This window comes from Danio rerio, chromosome 17, assembly GCF_049306965.1.
Source record: "Danio rerio strain Tuebingen ecotype United States chromosome 17, GRCz12tu, whole genome shotgun sequence".
Taxonomy (NCBI): domain Eukaryota; kingdom Metazoa; phylum Chordata; class Actinopteri; order Cypriniformes; family Danionidae; genus Danio; species Danio rerio.
In genome coordinates, this window is record NC_133192.1 from 45118385 (window position 1) to 45145899 (window position 27515).

Sequence of the window (27515 nt, forward strand, 5' to 3'; positions counted from 1 at the left end):
TTAAATAGTATTTTTGCTGCATTTGTGGTTGTGAATGCATTAATACACAATACATAGAATGAGTCATGTAGAAACCAAACACATTTTTTTAAAGAAAATTGTGTGTGTGTGTGTGTGTGCGTGTGCGTGTGCGTGTGCGTGTGTGTGTGTGTGTGTGTGTGTGTGTGTGTGTGTTTAATAGGGCAGCACGATACTGAAAATGTATAGTGATAACAATATTTCTTATGTTATAACATGTCACTCTAAATTTACCAAGTTCTTGTTCAAGTAGGTCAAGTAGCTGTTTATTCATCGATAATATGTTCCTGTACACATCATTAGTGTGAAAAGGAACAGTTTTTAGTTGTTATTTGGTGTGTGTATTTATTTGAAATCCACAAGACATTTGCCTCACATTTCTATCTCCATATGGACAACTTTTCTGGCATGGTCAGTGGTCATTATATAACAAAACGCAATCTAACGGATTTCAGATTTGCAAAAATGCACACAGTGCATCCACTCTAATGGATTTGTCATTTGAAAAGTGCAACAAAACGTACCATGCGCTACTTATTTAACATTTTACAAAAATGTAGGCTGAAGCACATATTTTCAATGAAACCTAGTATGATTTAGTCACATCATTTTTTTTTTTTTACCATGATATAAACAGATAAAAGCACCTCTATTAAGCATGTGAAGAAATGTGTAACTTGATTGCTGACAGCACTGCACAATTCATGTCTGATTCACAATGTGTAAACATGTGCCAGTATGTGGTAATGTAACAGCTATAGTAAACAAGCACATTTTTGGTATCACTGCCACTTAAAAAAAAAATCTATGACTAATGCTAATTATATGTATTTTTTCTCGATTTTTAAAATGCATTTTGACAATAATTTCCGTCAACCAGTGAAATGTAATATGCGGCAGTAAAGAAGCATGCAAGCTGGCAAACCAACCACAAATGATGCCAAAGTGTACTAAAATTGACTGTTTCCAAACAGGTTCCAAATGGGTGCACATATAACATTCAGGATAATATTTGAGCCAATGGAGCGCATATGTACTAGGGGTGTCAAAATTAATTGTGTCCTTGGTGCACCATGATGCAGACCCAGATAATTTGGTAACGGTGCAGTGATAATCATAACCGGTTATTGTGTACTGACGTTATTTATCTCATATGCGCTATGTCACCATAGCTTACTATGGCGAGGGAGGCGAGCGCGAGTATTTAAAGAACTCCAACTACTTAAAAACGCAGAAAATGTGCACAATTTCACTGTGTGTGTGTTTGCTGGACAGTCTTTCACTGACTCTTTCAGCAGAAGCCCCTATTTCACTGCAAATGAGAGAATGAAAGTAAACTCCATTTCTTTCTCTCTATCACTGTGGCCCATTTGACCTGCTGGCGGGACTACTCCTCTCCTCTCGGCTGTTACAGCGATACGTCTGCAGAGTTTTCTCCACTGTGTCTATCATGGATCATATGATAGACACAGTGGATCGCTGCTGCCGTTTTTATCAGTGTCACTCATCTGTGAAGAGTGCCAGCGTGTAAGAGCCAATTGCAGCCCTTTCTGTTGAGCGCATGACCAATTAAAGGGGTGTAAGAAAGAACTTGCTAGACAAGACTCAGAAAGTGAGCAGGACATTTATATTTGTTTATTTGCTATGAATGTTCATGTTGTTTAAAGGTACAGTTTATATATCTGACTGTTTGTATTAAAGGACAAAATTGTTTCACAAATAGTATATAAATATAAATATATTAATACATTTTAACACAAGAATTGCTGTGCTGTGAAAAAAAAAATCAACTGTGTATGCATCATCCCTGCACCGTGATTAACCAGGATATCGAATTGAACCAAATCGATGGCATTATAATCGCAACTGAACCGAACCGTGAGACCAGTGTTGGTTCACTTCTCTAATATGAGCAATATAATCGAACCAGCAATTTGGCCAAACACTTTAAATGGTAGTGGGGCAAATCGTGAAGGTTTGCTATAGATTTGTCTGCATGTGATTTTTTGACATGACCTAAAAATAGTGTGTTTAAAAAAAAAAACGACCAATGTCAAATAATAATCTATAAAGCAGCCAAACAAATAAATAACAGCCAAATTGAAAAGTGGGAAGGGGAAAAAAATATGTAAATTCAACAGAACACTAATAACGAACCTTCTCTGTACCTCCATCACTCATCCTCACTTCCTGCCCACACAGGAAGTAGCCTGTGAGAGGAAATTCTTCCCTTTATAAAAGCACTGGACAATGTCACACGGCAGGCGGCTGAGAGCAGGCCTATACGGAGATCCAAATAACAGCTGATGACAAAACAAACCACTTCTATCTAGCTTCTAATAGACAGACTGTAAAAACACACAGGACATGAGAGACAGCATCCTGTGACCTCTGCTCACTCGTCTTGACACTGAACCAGAAATGAGTCAGCAGGAAAAGCACTGATTAACTGTTCATATAAAAAAGCTGCCAGTAAAAAAAAAAAAAAAAAAATACTCAGAAAAAAAAAAAGTGTCATTTTATTTTAAATCTGTATTTTAACATTCTTTACAAAATCCTCTTTGAACCAAAGATTTCAAAATAGTTTGAAATAGGTAAAGGGTGTGTAAAGCCTGGTTTATACTCAACCCCTCCACCAGTTCACTTGAGTGCTGCGGCAAATTTGATGTCATAGCTGTGCTAGTGGAGGTTCGCTTTGGGTGCGCGCAACATGATTTAAGCTAGCAGAGCACACTTTTTATTTTTATTTTTTTAGACTCGAGCGAACAGTTTGCGCAGCGGCACATTTGATTTGAGTTGTATATGAATCACACTGACGAGATTTTGTATAAAACAGGAATGCCTGCACATAGTTCTTTATGATCTGTCTATGTGTGATCATAGAAATAACCAAAAGACCAATAATTCTTGACAAGAAATTGCAACAAATGGCCGTGATTTCAATCGTCAAAAACTGTAAAAATGCTGCAGTAAAAATCTGTAACCTGGTTGACAGTGTGTTTCCATAATATATACGGCGAATAACCGTAAACAGAATTTCCCAGAATTCCCTGCATGGCACGTCACTTTTTATGGCTTTTGTTGACATTAATATGGATCTTTTAGTTGTTTCTCCATCAGTAATGTACATTAGAGATTTATGTTACATCTAATGTTAATAAACAATGTTTATTTCATGACTTTAATTTTCTGCGTTACCATACTGGTGTTTAGTAGCTGTGTGAATGACACTGAGCACCTTCTACACACTAGCACTCTTTTCTGCTTATGAAAATTGTTTGTAATGAGCATTGGTTCATTATGTAACTTTCTCATCACCACCTGCATATGGCTGTGTTAACATGTCGATCTGTGTAACAAAAGATGTGTAGATGTTGTTAATTTAAAATACAGACATATTACATCTATAAATGAAAAAAATGGTAGTTTACTGTAAAAATGAGAAATTAATTTTACGGGTTGTACCTTATCTTTTACGGTAAAATACTGGCAATCTCAGCTGCCGTTTTTTGTTAATTTTCATGGATTTTATGGATTTTTTACAGTGTAATTTTAATAACTCATTTCTAATAACTGATTTATTTTGTCTTTGCCATGATGACAGTAAATAATATTTTACTAGATATTTTTCAAGACACTTCTATACAGCTTAAAGTGACATTTAAAGGCTTAACTAGGTTAATAGGCTTAACTAGGCAGGTTAGGGTAATTAGGCAAGTTATTGTATAACAATAGTTTGTGCTGTAGACTATCGAAAAAATATATAGCTTAAAAGGGGCTAATAAAATTAACCTTAAAATGTTTTTTTTTTTTTTATTATTAAAAACTGCTTTTATTCTAGTCGAAATAAAACAAATAAGACTTTCTCCAGAAGAAAACTTTTATTTATTTATTTAAAATGTATTTATTTTTGAACACATACAATAAATCTCATCATGAACTAAATGTTTTTAAATGCATGTTGGTCAAAATTATTCCCACCTTTGAATTATATTAGTATTTTTTATTATATTATTACTCTTTCATTTATTTTCTTTTCGGCTTAGTCCCATTATTAATCTGGGGTCGTCACGGCGAAATAAACAGCCAACTTATCTAGCACATTTTTACGCAGTGGATGCCCTTCCAGCCGCAACTCATCACTGGGAAAATTAGATAATTATAAGAATTATATTTTTATAAAAAACATTTTTAATTATTCCTTTTTTACATTCGCCATTTGCCCATACTTAACGACTTAAGATTGGAGGAAAACTTGGAAAGAGATTAGATCTTTTTTGTTCCCATGAACTCACTTCTTATCCTTCTGCTTCTCTAGTCCATGTTGGTGCTCTTTCCTAAAACAACATTCAAGATCCTGCAGTATATTTCATTGTGCTGTGTACCTTTTGTGTAAGTTTTCTGTGCTCTTTCTTTATATCCTGTTCAATACTCAAGTATCTAGCAACAGAATATGAGTTTTAAAATGAGTGCAAACCATCCCAAACAACTTGTGGTGACTCAACTAATTTCTGCAATTCTCCAGCTGTAATCATTAGAGAGTGTCATTGCCACACAATCAAACCTCCTCTCTCTGCATTATGAGAATACAGACACACGTCCTCTTTCATGCCGATTCATTACATCTCCATTTGATCAGGACTTTCTAATTATATGTTGGAAAAAGTTATTGTTAATGCTTTTCCTATTATTTTCAGTCACTTTCTATTGTTGCGAAACTCAACCATCTTTTGCTTCACTATACTCTTTGATTTTGCTCTTTGTGATGAATGAATAACAGAATGTGTTTCATATTTCTTTTTCTGTGAAACAGAGAGCTATGGCTGGATTTTCTTTTCTTGTTTTACAAATTTTTGTGAGCTTAAAAAGGGGGAAAATGAATTTCCAACTTTTTCAGCAACTTTTTCAGCATATGTTTTACGCCGGATGACCTTCCGGCCACAACCCAGTATTGGGAAACACCCATACACACTCATTCACACACACTTATTCACTTTGGACAATTTAGTTTATTCAATTCACCTATACCGCATGTCTTTAAACTGTAGGGGAAACAGGAGCACCTAGGGGAAACCCATGCAAATATGAGGAGAACATGCAAACTTCACACAAAAATGCCAACTGGCCCAGCCGGGACTCGAATCAGCGACCTTTTTGCTGTGAGGCAACAGCGCAAACCACTGAGCCACCTTGCCACCCTAGAGAAATTTCACTTATGAATATTAGAAGAGTAAAAATGTGGATGTTTTGGACAAAAAAAAAGTTTATTCATATTATCTTCCTACCAAAATTAATTGTTGTAATTTCAATAAAATTTTAGTTTTTTGTTAATTCAAATGGAATATAACGTTAATACATGTCACTAGTGCTGTCAAACGATTAATCGCATGCAAGATAAAAAAGTTTGTATTTACATACTGTATATATATATATAGAGAGAGAGAGAGAGAGATGATAGATAGATAGATAGATAGATAGATAGATAGATAGATAGATAGATAGATAGATAGATAGATAGATAGATAGATAGATAGATAGATAGATAGATAGATAGATGCATTGATTTGACATGGTTAATTAATCGTAAAGGCTTCTCAACACAGCGTTTCTGCACGGATTAAACTGCTGCAACTAAAAGTTATGCCAACTGTGCGCTAGATTAAAGTTCGAAGCTTGTACACTGAGACTAATACCCATGCACACTGGATTAACTATGGCTGAAGCATTAAACTTTAACGCTCACATATCGCATCTTTTGCACGGATGGTAAGTATTTCCAATAGAGGAGTACAGCTTGCACTAGTATATTGGGAGTGAGAAGGATGTGGCGTGACATGCTCATGCTTTCCAGGCGCACTAGTTGAAATAAGTGCACTGCGAGTTATGTGACAAGAACTAAGCGTTCAGCTTTATACTTTGCTTGGAATACACACATTTTAGTAAAAAATTTTTAAAAACCAGTGAAATAATTGATACAGGTGTTTTACAAAAATAGTGCCTTATATCAACTAGTGTCACATAGAGTGTTGCGTAAATATTTTGGTATACATTTTACATGTCTGTTATGAACAATTATATCCACATAAATCTTAATGTTTATGAATAACAGACCTGATCTGTAATGTGACAATACATAAATAAATAAATTTAATTTTTTCACTTATTTATGATTTTTTTATTGTTTTATTCTCGCCCTTAATTCAGATTCTCTCGTGTCTGTTGTTCATTAATTTTCTATAGCCTACATTTATGTCTGATATGTGTGCACATGTATATCAAATCTATTAGACTATATCTGTTATTTATATATATTCTGTATATAATCACACATATTGATGTTATATATATATATATATATATATATATATATATATATATATATATATATATATATATTCCTATAGATATTAATGTGTCAGATCTATTGTTTTAACATTCTATATATATTCACATATGCGTGTCGTGCGTGTTGTTTATATATTTGCCACGTTTGTATCCACACACAGCAGCCTGACAGGTCTGTTGTTGATGTAGCACGATAAGCTAGCTAACGCTAATCATTGAATCCATACATTATCGATCACTAACATTACAGCCCCTGTGCCACATTCGAACACCCATCTGAACATCTCTGTGGCATTTACACCCTAGAATCAGCTGATTTTACGAGATAAACGCGTGATGTAGGGAATACGCTCTGAAGGTTTCAGTGCTGTCAGTCTCACTCACCTAACAGCGCGCGCAGATGCTTCAGACGCGTAAAAACATCCTTCTTTGGGTCCAGAACTTTCTGTGTAGATTTCTTGACGTCTCCATAAACCCTTCGAGTGAACATTCCGCTATAAAAGGCGATTTTGTAGCCGGTTTTACCTTCCTTTCACCATTCAGACCTGTGTGCCTCTTCTGTTTGTAAGTGTGAAGAGCAGCAGCTGCCTGACTGACTGACCGACCGACGGCAGGGCGCCAGATCCGCTGAAAAAAATCCCCCTGTGAGGACAACCTGCCAGATTTGGAGCGTTTTCACACATGACTGCTACCATATTTGCTCTCGTCTAATTAAGCAGATACTGGCTCACCTAAAAGATTGGACATATAAAGCGCGAGAGATTAACTTAGAGAATTATTATAAGAATTATCGGTCTTTTTTCATGCAATTAAAGGTCGTGTATTTACAAAACAGACTTAATCTATAAAAAAGAACATCTAAAGCTCATGATGAATGTATTAAAGCATTTCTAAGCGTTGAGTGCACGATGGTGCTTTTTACATTACATTTTATGCACAAAATACACATGGGTGTTTTAGACAATATGGCAACACACACCGCCGCCGTGGGTGTGTAAATACGGAAGCAAAGCTTACACTACTTCATGTTATTATTATTACTATTATTATTATTATTATTATTATTATTATTATTATTATTATTATTATTATTGTTGTTGTTGTTGTTGTTGTTGTTGTTGTTGTTGTTGTTGTTGTTGTTGTTGTTGTTGTTTTATTCTTGCTGTTTGCCACTACAGAGTAAAAAGATTATTATAATCCTAAACATCTATCCTTAAAACGTTTGCAATGTTTACAAATAAACCCTAATATTTTGTACTATGACACACACATTCTCAGTTACTTGTAATGAAAGAAAGCTATAATTTAATTCTGTACGTGGTGACGTAACCCATTGTTCCAGTCAGATCAGGTGTACACCTGTGATGATAGATTGAGCTCGCGCGCCTCCTGCTGTTTGCTTGTGGTTTTGTCCACAGCTGCCGCTGTTACTGCGCAGACGCACAGTGAACCGCTAAAACTGGTTAGAATTTAGAACTTAAATCCCTGAAGTGACTTAATTGATAAAAGTAATCTAGCAAATTGTGTTATTTTATGCAATCTGTAAATTTATAAAATGGAACATCTAAATTGTTTAAAGTCAAAAAGTAATTGCTTTATTATACAGTAAATACCCAGCTAGCAAAATTCATGTGGCTCAAATCCGGCCCACAGCAGACACTTACATCTGGCTCACATACCGCATGGAATGATGGCACTTGGGCGGTCTGCTCCTGTTTGCCAGATCTGAGCCACAAGCCATACCAATATCATATATCAGCCAGAAATCAACCGAACCAGAACTGACCCTATTTTGGGCCACAGTTTGCTTTTATTCTGGCCCAGATCCGGTCCACACCAGACACTTACATCTGGACCACATACTGAATGGAATGATGGCTCTAGGGCGGTTCGCTCCTGTTTATCAGATCTGGGCCACAAATAAGCCAAAGCAATATCACATATTACCCAGAATTCAACCAAATGAACCAGAACTGACCCTATTCTGGGCCACGATTTGCTTTTTTTCTGGCCCAGATCTGGCCTACACCTTACACTTGCTGGGGGTGTGGCAAAGTACAAAAATCCCAGAATGCATTGAAGTATGAATACATTCTTTTAGCTTATTGTACTCCAGTTTTCAATACTTGCTTTTGATTCTTATAGCTTATTGTACTCCAGTTTTCAATACTTGCTTTTGGTTCTGCTGTTAATGTTGAGGTTTTTGATTTTGTCACTTTCAGTTTCCTGTTTGTGATGTTTGTGAGTTTTTTCATTTTTTAATTGTCATCTTTTTTGAGGTTGCACTGATTATTGATGTCTCTGTGCGCAGAAGTAAACCATAGAACTTTTTTTAGCTTATAAACCTTCATAATTCTGTGGCATGTGCAAGCAAGTTAATACGTTACTTCTAATAATGGATTAAACATTGATTAACATCAGAGAATTATGTTATTTCATCATTGATTGTGCTTCACTTAATTTAATCTTATTTATATTTCTTTTTTTTTTTTTGTTTAACTTGGCTTGTTTGCTGTAAATTAATAAACTTTTCTTAAGTTCTTAAAAGGAACAGCAGCCCGAAAGACAATTTATATTTAAAGGTTCAGGGCTAAGAGCTCAACTAAAGCAAACACTTTACTCCATGACGGGGACTTTAGTCTATGTGGTCCACTTATGTTTTAAGATAACTGCATGGGCCACATTTGCAATATATTCTCTCGGCCACTTTAGGCTCACTGCCACATTAGCCAGAGCTAACTGTGCTAAATATTTGCCAAAAGTGGCCCACATTTGTTTTAGGATAACTGGGCCACATTTGCTATATCTTCTCTGGGCCACTATAGGCTCAAATCCACATTAGTCATACCTTACTGTGCCGAATATTTGCCAAAAGTGGCCCACATATGTTTTAAGATAACTGTGCCACATTTGCCATATTTTCTTTGGGCTACATTAGGCTCACAGCCGCAATAGCCAGACTTTACTGTGCCAAATATTTGGTTAAAGTGGCCCACATTTGTCTTTAGATAACAGGGCCACATTTGCACATACACTTTTGAGCTTCTTTAAGTTTAGACCTAGATTATATATAATTTATAAATTTGAATCGTTAGCCCCTTTTGCCATTGTACAGGTGGCCCACTTCAGGATGACTTTTATTTTGTCTGGGCCGAAGGAAGACCACCAGTGCCGCATAATTGCCTAAAGTGGCCCACATTCATATGCTATCTAGGTAGGCTATGTACAAGACAGAGTTTAGCAGTCTGTATGTACAGTAGGCCTACCATATACGTTTACTTGCTTGCTTGCTTGTTTTTTCTGTTTGTTATTAAAAGTGCTCTTGAAATGAAGGTCTTTTCTTGGCACTGATGGTTCCATAAGTAACCTTTACCATCCAAACAAAATTCACATTCAACAAAAGGTTCATAATTGTAAGTTATTAAGATGATTAAAGTTATTTTTTGTTTTTGCTGTAACTTCATAGTTTGGCATATATAATAATGTTTATCAATATCATCAATAATAATGTATTGTTTTTTACTGCATTCATAGTTGTGAATGCAGTAATACATGCTAGAAAATAAAAGAAATACATCAGCTATGTAGAAAAAAAGCTGTACTGGTTTATGAGGACAATTGACATTTAAAATCACAATTTAACATGCTTAGAAATCATACTTAACAGGGTCTTATCACATTAACATTTTGCTGCAGGCTTCCTGCATGTGAGAGTTAGGTTTGGGGGTGGGGTAGAGTTCACCTTCACTGTCTTTCCCACATACCGTGCAGAGAAGCCCCAAAGAAGCATAGGTGGTGCCATGTATTAGGATGCACTAATACATAGCACAACTGGTGACAGAGTGGTTTGATGAATATTTCCCATGGCCTGCACAATCACCAGATCTAAATATTATTGAGCCACTTTGGGGTGTTTTGGAGGAGCGAATCAGGAAACGTTTTCATCCACCAGGATCACATGGTGAGCTGGTGACTATTCTGCAAAAAGTATGGTTCAAAATCCCACTGGCAATTGAGCAGGACTTTGTATTTGTCATTGCGAAGAAAATTTATATTGTATTGACCACAAAAGGAGACTCTACACCAGGGGTCACCAATCCCGGTCCTGGAGGGCCGGTGTCCCTGCAGGGTTTAGCTCCAACATGCCTCAACACACCTGCCTGGATGTTTCAAGTATACCTAGTAAGACCTTGATTAGCTTGTTCAGGTGTGTTTGATAAGGGTTGGAGGTAAAATCTGCAGGACACCGGCCCCCCAGGAACAAGTTTGGTGACCACTGCCCTACACCATACTAATGAATTATTAATGAGTTTTATTGCCCAACCTCTGTAGCTGTTATGTGTACATTAGAACATATAAGGATGAGCAGAGATGATCCTGGAGGGCTGGCGTCCTGCATAGTTTTGCCTCAAACCTAATAAAACACACCTGCCTGTTTCTATTTATCTTGAAAACACTGATTAGTTTGTTCAGGTGTGTTTGATTAGTGTTGGAGCAAAACATTTCAGAACATTCAAAACATTTCAAGTTTCCCCATCCCTGTATTAGAACATGTGTACATAACAGTCCATTGTAACATTACAGTTTTCATTTCTAAAGGCTAAAATTATACCCACTATTGTAAATCAATGTAAGTTAAGCCGTTTAGATTGTACAAATTCATACGAATTAGGCCACTAAACCAAAAAGGTACGAATTGCCGTGAGATTGTGTTGGTTGATCACATGATCAGTGACAGTAGCCCTAATCTCCTCAGAGACCATATTCTTCTTGTTCCTGTTCTTCTTCCTCCTCCTCCTTTATCTCTCCCTTCAGTTCTCCTTATTCATTATTCAAAATCTATAACTTGAAATTTGGCCCCTTTTCAAGGCCATTGAAGCCATGATTGGCTCCTGGAATGAGTGTGAGGCACTGAATTATTGTGATATTTTGATTGAATGTATAAAAAACCAAATCAAGATTAAGCGATAGATATAAAGTTGTGTTTTGCAAAATGTATTTTCTGAAATGGTAAATGGCTGAGCATTAACATAAAGATTTGCAGATTTGGTGGTTGAGTTTGTAGAATGCTTCAAATATTGTGTGACAAGTAAAGATTTTGAGTGTAAATCGTTGAAAAAACTAAGAATTTATTCAGTGTTCATTTGTTCCAAACAATGTAGCTTTACTATTGTGAATGTTGGAAAACTGAAACCATTGATATTGAAATTAGATTTTCTTATGGATGTCAACGTTTACAGATTACAAAGATTCTTCAAAATCTCTAAATGATGAAAAATGTAAAAAATAATTTAATGACACCCTCAAGCCGTCATCTGTGTATGTCTTTTTTTTCTGTCAGACGAACACAGAGTGGTTTTAAATTGTATCCTTTCTTGCTTTGGTGTTGGATAGTAACTTTTATTTTGAAACTTCCAAAAGCTCGTAAACTATTGTAAAATTAACTCATACACCACTAGGGGGTAAATTATCTACCCTCTAAACCTAAATCTTTCACTCATTTGCCTATAGACAACATTTGCAAAACTAATGCCACTTAACATACATTAAACTCAGTTTACAATGTAAGACAAACTTTTGAAAATATCTAAACAGTTTGAATTACACGTTATCCTGGAAACTAACAACTCTTGAGAAAGCGCTTACATTTAAAATGGACGACTCATCCACTGAATACGCACTACATCAAATAGCTTATATGTGAAAATACATTGCAGCAAACAGTTTGCTGCAATTGTAAATCACCCATGTCTTGAGGTTGTTCATTATGAGGCGATTTACCTTCTATGTGTGATTTGATTGGACAGGAATCATTAGGACTGATTTTTCTAATCCCCATAAACAAGAAGAAAAAAGTAGTGACTGCAGGTTGAAGGAAAGTAGAGAAGTAAAAGTACAAAAACAGCACTAAAAATGTACTCAAGGGAAAGTAAAAAATGTATAAAACTACATAAATTACTCAATTAGAGTATTTGTAATTTACAGTACTTTAGTACTTTACACCACTGCTAATTACACCATGGACAGCTGTAAATCAGGGGGTGGGAGTAACAAATTACTGTACAATTGGGCTATAGTGTTACTGTAATTGAGTACTTCAGCACTTTTAAATAGTCCATTACTGAGTACACCCACAATTTGAATTTCTATAAAAGCTTTTGGCGATTCATTCCGCTGTATGTAAATCTGGGACTAAGCCAAGGGATAGTGAGTGATTGCGTTAAAACAATGCTTGTTTTTCAGTAGCCAATTATGATATGAGCGGGTAAACAGACCAATAACGTCGCTGATTTCTAATGCAGCGGTCACACTACAGTTTGAGCATGCGAAATTCTGTACAGCACTGCGAAAAGGGGGCAGGATAGAACAAGATGATTAGACATTAAAAAAGCGAGCAAGTGCACGACGTGCTCGTGCGAACTGCAAAACTTGTCACATGAGCTTGCGTTTCCAGTCTGATGCATTCATGTGCATATAAATGGAAGTTTATGAGGAGAAAAGTCCAGTGTGACCGCAGCTTTCACCGGGACAAGATGCGCTGCTTCAGGAGCTTTGAGCTCATCATAGCAAACACCAAACACGTTCAATCTCCCCGATGAAACATTTAGATGGCTACATGTTATTGGTAACAGAATATATTTTGATACTTGTTAAATAACATTTGAAACATGTTAAATATTGGACATGGTTCCATACACACAGACAGCGATTTTGATGTCTCCTGTTGCATGTCGACGCCGATCGCGTGATTGAAGATGAGCAAAATTTGGAATTGGTCCTCATGAAAGTGCAGTATCATTAAGTGAAATGTACCTTTGAATTCTCTACTACATAGATGTATGTCTTCATATTGTTACATCAGTCTGTTATAACCCTTTTGAATAATTTTGTTTTGAATAGTTTTGAATAATGACTGTTGAAAGTAATTTAAAAAATGACTGTTTTAAATAATGGCTTACACACTCAGCATTGTTGGTTTTCCAAAAAAATCAAACCAACATAATAAGTTGCATTACTGCACTTGATTTTTGATTTAATGAAAAAAAGAGAACATGTTAAATGATAATCTGAAATATTTTATGCCATACTTCACAAGTTAAACACGATTTAGTATTAAAAAATGTTTTATTTTTAATACTTTTAAAAATAATTTTGTCTTAAACTTCATATTGTCTGATTTTCCATATGTATTAATTCAGATACTTTTACCATAAACTGACATATCAACTATTGAGATAGAGGTTGATATTTTAATAATTATTGAATGTGTTGAAAAAAATGTGTTGAGTGTGTTAACTAGTGACATTAAGAGTTGAGAAATCAATCAAAAAATAAATAAAGAAAGAAATCTTGGTGGGGTAGTTAAAGGGTTAAACATCACCAACTTGTACAGTGAAAGCCATAATGCTCCATATTCATTAAAATAAGCAACATGGCTCTCAAAACACTGCTTATAAAACTCAGTTGTCATATTACAAGTGAAATGAGATCATTTGTTGTATTATTTTATTTCTGGCAGTGTACTTCATCTTATTTGTCTTGAAATTAAGCTTATGTGGAGTAAGTTATTAGAACAAAGTTACTCTATTGAAAAGACTTACACAGCATGAGCAAATAAGAAAAATATATTGTAATGGAAAGATCAATGTTTATGTGTGAATAAAAGTTTAAATTCTGCTCATATAGGCTATAGTAAATGTGCCTTTTTAGAAGACTTTATTATCTTAAAGCTTGAGAATATTGTAAAAAAAGGAATAAACAAAAATTCCTTTTCTACGTTAAGTGTTTTTTAAATACTATTATTTATTATTATTATTATTATTATTATTATTATTATTATTATTATTATTATTATTATTATTATTATTATTATTATGTGCACAATGAAACTACCCCTACCTTTTTTCTGACTTCTCCTGACATATTTCCTAGCATGAAGGCAGGATCAACCTGTCTCTCAAATCAAAACCACTAATGGCAAACTGCAACCACCTTGCGGACTTATGTTAAGTATTTATTTACAGAATATAATACTATTAGTATTATTGGTATACACTAATACTAACAGCACGTTTCGAAATTAGAACATTTAGAAATGAGGGCATAATAATAAAATTAATGATTAACAAAAAATACAAATGCAACATTGATACATGCAATATTTCAAACACAACAAAAACAAACCAATAATAATAATAATAATAATAATAATAATAATAATAATAATAATAATAATAATAATAATACTTTTAGTTACTTTTAAAATTTAGAATAGAAGCTTATGGTAAATTATTTTAGACTTAAATGCCTATCCAAAGGTGATATTGAGAAGTGATGGGGAAAAGCATGCTGTTTCATTTTTCAGAATTAAACCAGCTCAGCCATTTACCTAAACTAACTACAAAAATGACAATAACTGAAATGAGCACATTTGTATTTGTGTCAACTGCTGGAAGAACATGCAATAATAAATAGGCTACAGACAGCAGGTGGCGTCGTTGAACAATTTATTTATTTTTTTGGAAGCCAGTTTTAAACTGTAAAATGGAACATTAACTTTTTGTTTTGGTTTGGTTTGTTAATAATATGTAAAATAAATGAAAAGCATAATAAAAAAAGCATACGTAAAATATCAGTGTATATGAATAAAGTAGACCCTTCACTGATCTCTCTTTTAAATTAATATTTTCCGTATGATGCTTTACAAAAACATAACAGTGCCTATACTGACGATTAGTCAGTGACAAGTCAATAACCAATCTAAAAATAATAATAAGAATGATTAAGATCACAGCCCAGAAATCGGTACATCCAAAAGATTATTTTGGGAAAGCTTTTTAATAAACACGAAAGAAATCATAAGAACAAAATGACATTTAGTTGTAATACATATATATATATATATATATATATATATATATATATATATATATATATATATATATATATATATATATATATATATATATATATATATATATATATATATAAACTAGTTCTTTGTATATATATATATATATATATATATATATATATATATATATATATATATATATATATATATATATATATAAACTAGTTCTTTGTATATATATATATATATATATATATATATATATATATATATATATATATATATATAAACTAGTTCTTTGTATATATATATATATATATATATATATATATATATATATATATATATATATATATATATCAAATGAATTATTGCTATATATATATATATATATATATATATATATATATATATATATATATATATATATATATATAGCAATAATTCATTTGATATTAAATGCATTATCTTTTATATTTCTGAACAAACTCTTATTTTTAAGGGACTGTTTAATGAAACTTTTTGTTTAAATGCACCAAAATATATTCACTGAGAAATTAATACAATTATTTATTTTTCAGAAAAAGTAAAGAAATGAATATATAGGCCTACATTTATAACTTAATTTACTTGCATGTAACATGCATTTATCAGATGCGTTTTATTCAAAACTGCTTGTTAAAGTGGGGCGACTAAAATATTTATTATTTAGCAACTGAAGCAAGAGAAAATCCAAAACAAGAATATTAAACTTAAATGCGGAATTCATAACAATTTGCGCCTGTAGCCAACATACAGTAGAAGAGCGTAACATTAGGCTATGTGTCGGAATATATTTGAATAAGCCTGTTTAAATATGAAGAGTTTCAATTTATTTTTCTTCTTTTTAATATTACTGTCATCATTATGATGATTATTATTATTGTGCATTGACGAAATTAAAAGCATAGGCCTATATTACAATTATAAATAAAATACGCAGTCTGTTTTTGCAATATGATGTGTGAAAATGCGTCCACGGGGTGGCGAGATGACTCCACGAAAAAAACCCCACTGTTTCAGCTTTACAAAACACATTAATGGAAGGCTTGAAAGCACTTGTCTCTACTAAATTCACATGAAGAGCTTGCAAATACTTGACTTTTCTCTTTGTGTGGTTATGTTTTCTCCTTGATGTGAATCAAAGTGTCATTAAGAGTAAACGTATCCGATTAAGATTAAAGGAGAGCGCAGGGCTATATTATTTCCGAAATATGTTTTGCCCGTGAAATAACACGCCGTAAATGCATCTTCAGACAGAGCGTCGCTGCAATGAATGGCAACTAGAATTCCTGTATTCTTGCGCAAAAGAAATGGCCTCAAGTAAACGCGTGTAGGTGATGCTGATTGACTTTAATCACCGCATGCGACAATTAGCTACCACTACAGAAGGCACGGCTTTTTATCTGAACTCAAGAAGAATCATTCGTTGCCATGTTTATTTGTAGCTATATCTGGAATAGCTACTTTTTTGTCGGTTTTCAACCGTGTAAAGTCAGTCAATGAACAGAGGCAGATATGACAACTGCACTAATAATAATAATAATAATAATTAATTATTATTATTATTATTATTATTATTATTATTATTATTATTATTATTATTATTATTATTATTATTAACGAAAGTGCAACAGAACAAATAAATACCTCAGAGCAAACAAACAAAAATATAGGCTACCGACTTCTCACTGTTTCGTTTTCACACTTCACATTGTTCGTCCAGTATGCCCACCGGGGGCGTTTTGAAAAACGTTTCTTTTACAAAAACAGCTGTAATCAGGCACTCTTACAAAGACATCAAAGTTTCAGATTGTTGGTCATGCCATCCTGAAAACGATGAACGGCAGGAAATTACAGCTACAACAATACATTAAGAGTACTTAATCCATCTGAGACTTAAAGCTTTAGCTAACTCTCCTTAGGAGCTTTGAAATTCCCACATTAAAAAAGTAAATAGCCTACTGTGTGTTTTTGAACCATACCATAGTAAAGTAGCTTTGAATTATTTGTTGTAGAAATTTTATAGTTGCTGTGGTAATACAGTAACTAGCAATATGATCACTGAATACCGTATGTATTTACACTGTAAAAAATCCTGGTTGCGTAAAATTTTTAAACGGAATCTAATTAACCTAATGAGTCCATTAAACTTATGTTATGTTTAAAACAGCTTGGAGGTAGATGTCACGTGACGTACATCCTTAAATCACCCTGCGAACCTGTGTATAGACACACCAGGTTCAGGAGTGACCACTGACTTTATATTTTTCTGTTTGGTTAAGTTTAGAGAAGGTAAGTTGGAGCGTGTAAACGCCGAAGTCTGTCTTCTTTTGTTTTCAGCTAGGTAAAAGGATTATACCTTTGTTCGATTTTTGGGTTTTGTTATTTTCTGTTTTTTTAGAGCCACTTTTGTCCTTTTCCCCTGTGGAGTTTATTGTTTTTGAATTATTTTGTTATTATAAATTGTATATAATTTACCTTTTGTGTTATTTTTTGTTAGGTATATTATTCTTCTTTATATTCTTCTTCTTTATTACTATTTTCTGTTAATCTTTGATTTTTGTATAATAAATTGTTCTCTTTTATGCACTATTTTGCTTGATGCATGGTAATTCTTCTCCCATATTACACAAAACTGTTACAAAATAAATGTTACTACTTCAGTCTCTAGTCTAACATCATGAAGTTGTAACACACAGCTTATAATTTTAAGTTAAAACATAATTAACTTTAAAAGCATAATAAGTTACAATAACCTAAAAATATATACGGGCACTTTTTATTTTATTGTTATTTTATTTTTAACATACTATAATACAATACAACACAATTTAGTGATCCAAAAACCAAAGTATATACAGTATATAGTATGTTGTAGCATTCATTAACAAGTGTTATGCTATGGTGTACAACAAACATGGTTCAAAACACTTAATATTTACTATAAATTATTATATTTATATGTGGGATATTATACTACATTGCACAATTAGAGTAAAAAAAAAACAGAGTGACAACTAAAGTATATTATAGTAAAAATATACTGTAAGGAAATCTTGCTGCCTTTTTTATCAAATGGACCTTTCTAGTTGTCTCAACTTATATCAATCAAACTCAAAAACATATTAAGTTAAACTTTGTATAACTTAAAAAAATGGTTGAAATCTGATTACTTAATTAAAATAAGTTAAAGCAACAAAATATTTGCTGTCTTGACTTCTTTTTATTTTTATTATTATTTTTTTTGACAGTCGAGGTAATACTACAGTATGAACTCTATTTAGAACAAAGAATTGTAAACACGATCATATATACCAGGGGTGCCTAAACTTTTTCTTATGAAGGCTAAAATTCAAGCTTAATTGAGAGCTGTGGACCGAAGGTAAATACAGCAAAATACATTAAGTTGTCATAATTTTCTAATTGATTTCATAATAATTAAAAAATATAAAGAAAATATTACTTCAACTTTACTAATGCATTGTATTTTTTTTTAAAATGTCTGTTATTTTAACATTATTATTTAATTTTCACGCTGATGTCTTCTACTATGTCCCTTATTAGTTATATTACTTATAGGGACACTTTGTACATTTTCTAAAAATCTTTTTCATTTACAAAATTCAATTAAAACATTTAATAAATATTATTAAGAATATTAATAATAAAAATAAATACATTTTTGTTTGTTTTTCGTGGCTCAACAATAAAACAAACAGACAAAATGTTACATTAAAATAGAAATAAAAATCTCCTTAGAGGCATTAACCAACTCTTCACAATCATTTTTCTTCTGGCTGGCCAAAACAAAGGATACAAAGGACCAACTTTGGAACACGGGCCCTAGTTTGGGCATCTCTGATACACTATTATATATTTTAGTATAGCATTGTTTAAAAACACTATAGTATTTACTGTAAAATACTATATAATTTTTTTCATGTGGGTTTGAAAGTATGTTCTTGCTATTCATATTTGTATAGCCAAATCTGTCCAACTTCTGTGTATCATACATTATACTCTGTGATACTTACGATTCAACAGTGCATTAAAATAAAAACACAATTCATGTTAAAAATACAGATGGATTAATTAATACTTTAAGTCTATAAATCATGCACAGAATCAATTATAAAAAACTCTTGTCCCACAAACAGGAGTAGTATCTGAACAGATAATCTACTGTGAAATTAATACGCATTAGGGGGGGACTCTCATAATAGGGAGAAGGTGTTTTTTGGTCTATGCATGGCAGGGGTCTGTAATAAGCCTACACAGCAAATAGATCTTCAGTTTTGCCTACTCTATAATCTGATTCCAATTAAATTTGTCATCAGACACTTATAGAAAAGGAGATAGCAGATGCGTAATCCAAACATCTCTGTCATAATTGAGTTCGGTTAAATGTAACATTACCTGCCCCGTGTCCACGGCTTAGTCTTTAAAGTTCTAGATGGGCACAGATTGAACTGTACACCAGTTAAAGCGGGAAGTAATTTCTCTCCTCATTTATTCATGTCAGAAAATAACAGACTAGCAGCCCCGCATTTTAAATAGTAGTATTCATCTGACAAACAGATTGTGGTTTTCAACGAGACAGCTTGAAATTCTGTGTCCTTCAACGTGTGGCAGTTATCAGTCAGAAGAGAGACTGTTCTCATTGTGTTTTTAACAACTCAATATGTGACCATGGAGGGATCTTGCTGCTTTGATTTCCAGTTCGGCTCAGACGACTAAAGCAAATTCAGCGAATTAAAATGTGTCATAATCATCGCTGCATTCGTGCGCATGCATATTGCTACTACTTGTAGACAGAGGGACAGAAATCAGCCAGTCTGATTTGCTAAGAATTCTCGCCTCGAAGGTGATTCCACATTACCGGGTTCATCATCATTGCACTGGTGCCATCTTGAATTGGTAAAACAATCACTTCCCACTACTCTTCACCCGCCATATCCGCCATACTGTTCCTCCAGCACTGATTGGTGCTCTGACAGGTTGAATACTAATGCCTGCTGTGTCCATCCGACCTGTGCATAGGAGATACCGATGATAACTGGATAGTATGACTTCACCAAGTAGGACATGTTCCTGGATCAACATTTATCAGAATTTAGGAATACAATTTATTAAGTTTACATATGGAGCAAAGAATTCTGGCCCAGATTTGGCCTAAAGCTGGCAAAGTGTGTATTCATTCAGCACTGGCATACAGCATGTGGGCCAACCATTGGCAGAGGTGGCATGCTCTTTAAGGCGACACACAAGACTTGGGCCAGATGTCAAATGTATTATTTGGCCCAATGGTGGCACCGTCTTTAAGGTGGCACACAAGACTTGGAACAGATGTGAAATGTAGTATTTGGCCCAAAGGTGGCACTGTCTTTAAGACTGCACACAAGACATGGGCCAGATGTTAAATGTAATATTTGGCCCAAAGGTGGCACCTTCTTTAAGGCGGCACACAAGACTTGGGCCAGATGTCATACGTAGTATTTGGCCCAAAGGTGGCATCATCTTTAAGGCTGTACAAAAAACTAGGGCCAGATGTTAAATGTAGTATTTGGCCCAGAGGTGGCACCGTTTTTAGGGCAGCACATGAGACTTGGGCCAGATGTCAGATGAAGTATTTAGGGAAGATGTTCAAAACTGATATATGGTCCAGATATCTTAACCCACATTTAAAATACATTTGAGTAAAGAAAAAAAAATCTACCAATCGGGTTGCTTCGAGAAAAAGCACACACATAATGCATCTAGACCGCTGTGCTTTACTGGTTTATCAGCTTATTAGCAGGTGTGAAACACCAACATATCTGGCCCAGTTCAGGCCCAGTTATGGGTTTTTAACTTGGCTAAGGCTTGGCTCAGATGTGGTCTATGTTTGGCTGTTGTCTGAAAGCAATACTTGATGCAGTCATGTTTCATAATCCACTGTGGCATCTGGGCTAAGCAAAAGCTGATTTTGTGGGCCAGAGCTGGCACAGCAGGCATTCATTTGGCACTGGCATACAGCATGTGGGCCAAACATAACCTGGGTCTTTAAAGTGGTACATAAGATATGGGCCAGATGTTAAAAATTGATATGTGGGCCACATAAGTTTGACCTGTCATGACCCACATTTAAATTACATTAAAATAGTTTATAAGTAAAGAAAAAAATTCTATCAATCAGGTAAATTTGAGAAAAAGCACACCCATAGTGTGCCTAAAGCTCAATGCTTAATAGGTTTATCATTTACATTGCAATCGTGACACACCAAGCGATCTGGCTCAATTCAGGCCCAGTTATGATTTATTTACTTGGGGGTGACTTGACCCAGATATGTTTGGCCCATGTCTGGAAGCCAGATTGGTCCAGTCATGTACCATAATTCACTGTGGCATGTGGGCCAAGCAAAGCCTGATTGTGTGGGCCAAAGCTGGGCCAGAGAAAATTTGTTATGTGGGCAGTTAAGGTTATGTACTTGTACATTATTGATATTCAACTATTATTCCCCTCTGATTTTGGGAAAAAATAACTGTTAGGGTTGGGTTTAGGGGTAGGCATTAGGTATAGATCACATTTTTACACAAAAATGGGTTTCCAGAATTAATATAGATGTGAAACATCTAGTTAGAAACATTACACGCACCATGCTGGGTTTGGCTGGAAGGGCATCTGATGTGTTAAATAATTAGCATAATTGGTGGTTCATTCTGCTGTGGCAACCCTTCATTTATTTATATATAAGACGAGATTGTTTAAAAAACACATATAAATGTGAAAAGCACATTACTGTTATGACTTGTACAACATAACTGTTGTACTGTAGATGGCACACACTTGTATTAACTGGAATTACAGGCAATTTGACGCCTATTGTAATAGAATGTTACTTCAATCATTCATGTCCAAATAAAGGCAAGCAAGTCAATTAACTTATATATATTTTTCTTGCTCAAAGAAAATTAACAGAATACATTACAGATGTCACTGAAAGCACTATAAGAATCCCATGACCATCCTTTTCATCATTTTCAAGGACATAAATGAGAGTTATTGAGTTGGTTACAGCACTGTGCAGAATTATTAAAAGCAAACACCTTCAGTATTTCTGAGAAAATAGCTGAGAGGGAAAGACATGCAATTCTTTGTTTATCATCATCGCCCATCATAGAGAAACATTCAGACAGGTGTTAAGCCTATGAAACTCTTTTTCTGGGATAAGGAATTTAGGATTAATTGGAAAAGGATATCCATGTAAAAATTGAAACTAATTTGTCACATTTACCACTTTTGTTTGATTGTGAAACACCATTATCTAATACGGCTTCCCATATTTTCTCCATCCGAGTCAAGAAAAACCTAAAGATTTAAGTGGCTCTTTAGGGACCTATTTGGATGGCTAAGAACAACAGTCTTTTCAGACTCAGATTAACCTTGTTACCCCAGTAAGTTTTATTGCTAGTTTTTAAGGGATTGTTTTCAAACTTGTAGCCACAGGGGTGTGAAATAACAAGCACCAGTGGGATTTCAGACAGGCCATCATCACACAAACACACAACCAGACAGTCCTCTGAAACGCCAGTGTTTTGAACCCGTTCAGCGTCTCTCAGTAAAAACGCAGTCACTTCAGTGAATTATTTCTTTATGTTGACTCAAAACACTAGAGAGCTCAGCATCATCATTATCTTCCCTTTCCTGCACGTCTCTGGCTGAGCTCGTCCATCTACCTTCCTTGTTTTTGGGTTTGTTTTATTACTATCTTCTTGTTGGCGAAAGGCACGGTTTATCACCGCTATCGTATACGCAGGGTGGAAGACCGTGAAGACAAAGGGCCTCTATTCTGACGTGCAGATAGAAAATCGATAGCCGCTTTCCCACGAACGGCTAATTAACAAAGCACTCGTGTCATGTTGGTTCACAGGAAGTGGCTTTATGTCAGACAATTGCACCCGATTGAATTCATGAGATGCTGAACCACAGATTAAAATGTCAAGAGGTGAGAAGTAAATACGCATATGCGTGCGTGTACAAGATAACATATTTGTTCCTCAGGTTTCGACCCGAAAGTTCTCTAGCTGAAGATTCAGCAGTTGACAGGGAAAAAAAAGAATCATTGGAAATGACCAATCCGGTACACACCACCGAGAATGACACTTGCGAATTTCCAGTGCGGACAAGGTGGCAGTACAAACGCTTGATAGATGGCAGGGAATAAAAGGGCTTCTCATGACAATCTTTCAGCAAATGTCAGCCTTTCATGGTGTTGAGAAGGCCCATTTCATATCTATTACAGCAGGCTTTCCATAACCGATATTTCAGATTTTAGTGCTCGCCGTGCCGCAAATCCTCTGCCAATCTTCCCCATAAGAATCTTTGCCAGCTCCCCCTGACGCATTCTTCCCCTCTGTACCTCCCTCGCTCACGCCTTTGATGTGACAGAACAAACCACGACCTATTAGGATTAAGGCTTTGAAAAGATCTTTGATGCTGCTCAAGGTTCCTTTAAACTGGCAAACTGACAATATGAGCTGTGTGGAGGCAGGCTTGAATGAGGAGATTGGCTGTCCTCGCGAGGTCCGCAGCAGCACCTTCATTCCCCCACCTCATTCTCAACCCCTCGCAACACCCCTGAACCCTGCAAAAAAAACTCTTGTATAGTCACAACCTGGTGTACGATGCCTGTAAATGTGTGTTTTGCTGTGGGTTTTGAATTGCATGGCAAGCGATGACTGTTGCGGAGGACTTGGCTCGGTGCCCTTGCCATATCTGAACTGTTGCCCGGAATCAAAGGAAAACAATAGCTCATTTCATTTTCTATCCTCCCCCAGAACCCCCAGCCCACCCCCACCTTCCTTTTATTCCTAAGGACACATAAGCAACGTCAAAGGCAGCAGCAGACTGCGGAGCCGAGGATATGTGAAGGACAGGGATAAATGCTGTGCCACGTTATTCAAAAGAAACGAGCTATGGAAAAAAGAAGCCCTTCTTAAAAGAAGAGGGGGGAGAAACCCTCAGTCAATCTTCTATCGCTAAATTGAATTCGAAATGCACCAATGAGGGCTCCTGCATATCCGCCAAACATAACGGCGTGCTGTTTGGATAGTTGTGGAGACTAGTGGGGAAAATCCAGCTAAAGGGGCATGACTCCTCGCAGAAGGTGGAAACGCTAGTTTCGCAATGAACTGATGTGAGCTTACCACATCATTGCATTCAAGTGAGAATCTGTCAACAAAGGACATTATTTGATCTCCTGATAATACTCATTCCAAGCCTTTTGGTCGAAATAACCAAAAAGAGATTTGTCTGCTAAAAAACGCTGAGCTTGAATCGCACTCGGTGATACAGACGGCTGCTAGCAGACGTTTCCGAGCAGTTCTCTTCTTCAAAATGCCCTGCCTCTGTAGTTCAGATTTGACCTTATCTTCATAACCTTATTGACCTTATCTCTCTAGCTCTGCATTTCCATTCTTAGCATTGCTTGAAAGCCTCTTGGGCCTAAAAGAGAGGTTACTGATCTTTTTGAAGAAGAGCCTTAAGTTTTCTCTCTGATTTGGAAATTGCATTTAAAAAAATGGAAATATCATCTTCTATTCATCTGCAGCCTCTTAATTGAGATTAGATTTACAACTGATTTGTTTTAAAGGAGAAATGGTTATTTATCATAATACTGATGTTCAAAGATATTTGAAAGGGAAAAATCTTTCTGTTTGAATTATAAGATGGACAAAGACAGACACAGTCTCATAAAAAAGTTGAACACCCTATGGACATCCAATTTCTCCATATATCAGGACATAACAATTGATTTATTTTCGGCAGGTCTAAAATCTCAGATGAACAACAGGATACACCATGAATAGCAATAAGTCAGGCACTGTATCAAGGTTTTTAGGAATATATGGATAATAAATGATTCACATTTACCAAAATAACCACTTTTTGATGTATTTTTAAATGATCTTACAATTTTCTTTTTTAATTTATAAGAGTTGTAATTTTACTGAACAATACAGATATAAAACAAAGCTTGAGCCACAACATAGGACATTTTTTATATTTAGCTTAAAAATGTAGGAATTAACAGCAGCTTTTATAACAAGAGGTCCATGGAAGACAAATAAATGCTTAACAATTAACTACATTTTATTTGAATACTAATTAAACAGATGCTTTTATATACACTACCTGTCAAAAGTTTGGGGTCAATATTTTTTCATGTTTTTATTTTTTAATTTTTTAAAGAAAATGATTCTGTTAATCAATGTGGAATTTTATTAAATGTAAAACAAATATTAAATATTTATAAAAATTGGTAACACCTTATCTTTATGGTCCATTTGTATTAGTAGACTTTCTGCTTAATATCTGTTGATCTGACTATAAGAAACTTTGCACGTACATGTCAACTTAACCAACACTAACCCTAACCCCAACCTAACAGTCTACGTATAATCTAATGGGAATTAGTTGGCATGTGGATGCAATGTAACTAAATTCAACAAATGGACCATCAAAATAAAGTGTGACCAAAAGTTAAAATAACTGCGTTCTTATTGTATGTAGTTTCAAATGAATTTATTCATTTAGTATATTCATTATAGTTTTTATTACTGTTAGCATTAATAATAATAATAATAATAAAAATAATAATAATAGTAAGTAATATTAGATTGATTTCTGAAGGATCATGTGACTGAAGACTGGAGAATAAAGCTAAAAATTTTAAAATCCTTTGAATAAGTTATTAAATAAAATTCTAAACTACTTTTGAACAGTTATTTTATAGTGCTATCGCGCTATAATATTATTACATTTCACAATTTTACAATTTGTACTGTATTTTTGATGAAAAAAAGCAGCTTTGGTGAGCAGAAGAAGCTTATTTTAAAACTTTAAAAGTCATACTGACCCCGAACTTTTGCCTTGTAGTGTATATATTTCAAAATGTCTATACATATTCTATTTGTAATTCAAAAATTAAAATAAAATATTACTTCTTTTGCTATATTTTGAAATATATGTTGTAAATTTTAAATATATTTTATATGTAAAATCAAAATATGAACTGATATATGATATATGTAATTTCCATGTATCAGATTTTAATATGGGACAGCTAAAGCTGAGCCAAAACCGGGTCCTGCAATAAGACAATAATACGTTTTCATTGACATCAGTAAGCAATTATTTTCCCTTATCTGAATAAGACAATGATATGATTAAGGTGTTTACAGTACATGAGTTGCTTTTTGAATGATGCTTTCATGATCCTGTATTACATGTTATGACAAATACTTTGATTAATGTCATTGCGTCACCACCTTGAGTTTCATGTAATCAAGTCAACTTTAATTGCAATTTGGCAGTTTCACTTTCAATCAGAATCATTTCATGCATTACCCCAATGACAAACAAGATATTGGACATGAGTAAGAACTGCTAGAAGAGAGTCGTTTTAAAGAGCTCCTGTTACAGGTTTTTGAAAATGAGCTTCCATGCAATGTGTACCACAACACTACATGAATGAAAACATCCAGCTGAGGTTTAAATCTAAAAGGGCAGCATCTTTAAAACTATTGATTTAATGAAACAGTCGACTCAGAGTCGAATAAATTAATTGAGTTGGGTTTGATCTTTTGTTTGAATGTGTGGACGTCAATATGGTACATGACCAAATATGTAGTTCCAGATTCAGTAAAATGTGCACGCGCTTTCCTTTCAGACAAAAGCGGAACCGGTGGATCACGGGACTGATCATGATGCGAAGATGACGATCACTGACAGATGGAGATTCGGCTGCGAGGAATAAAGGGTTAAATTTAATTTTCACAACAATACCACAGTATAGCCAACCATGTTCTGTGTTTGTTCCTGTCATTTTTCAAATTTTTGATACATTAACCTACGCTGCAGTGTGGGATTCGTTGGCTGTTTTCTAATAAAGGAAGGAGCAGCAGAGACTACTATGTATGGGACTTTGTCAGACTCTGACATTGACTTTGTTAGTAACTGTAACAGTCAATACGGACCAGTTTCTTCCTCCGCATAATAACAAGTGTAATTACAATTGCTGCTTTGTTTTGTGTAGTTTGCAAAATATGTGTTTAATTGTTTGTTATAAGCTGTAATCACTTATCTATTATAGATCAGTGCTTGCACTGTATCTCTCAGATTAAATCTGTATGGGGCTGTTCATATATTGTGTCCAAAACCATGTTGAAAATGTGATGCCTGCTTTTTCCTAAACTCGTGATCCTCTGTTGTTTG

General features: G+C 34.5%; 1 protein-coding gene across 20 annotated transcripts in view; it reads right to left on the bottom strand.

Annotated features, from left to right (window-relative positions):
* Positions 1–6969, bottom strand: part of ralgapa2 (Ral GTPase activating protein catalytic subunit alpha 2) — a 324474-nt gene extending 317505 nt beyond the window's left edge. For all 20 annotated transcript variants that reach the window (XR_012393091.1, XR_012393092.1, XM_073927824.1 and 17 more), the window contains exon 1: positions 6748–6969. Coding sequence is in view for 18 of the 20 variants with exons in the window: in XM_073927824.1 (XP_073783925.1) it covers positions 6748–6853 (106 nt within the window). In the remaining 2 variants the exon portion in view is untranslated. The remainder of the gene's footprint in view (positions 1–6747) is intronic.
* Positions 6970–27515: the final 20546 nt, after the last annotated feature.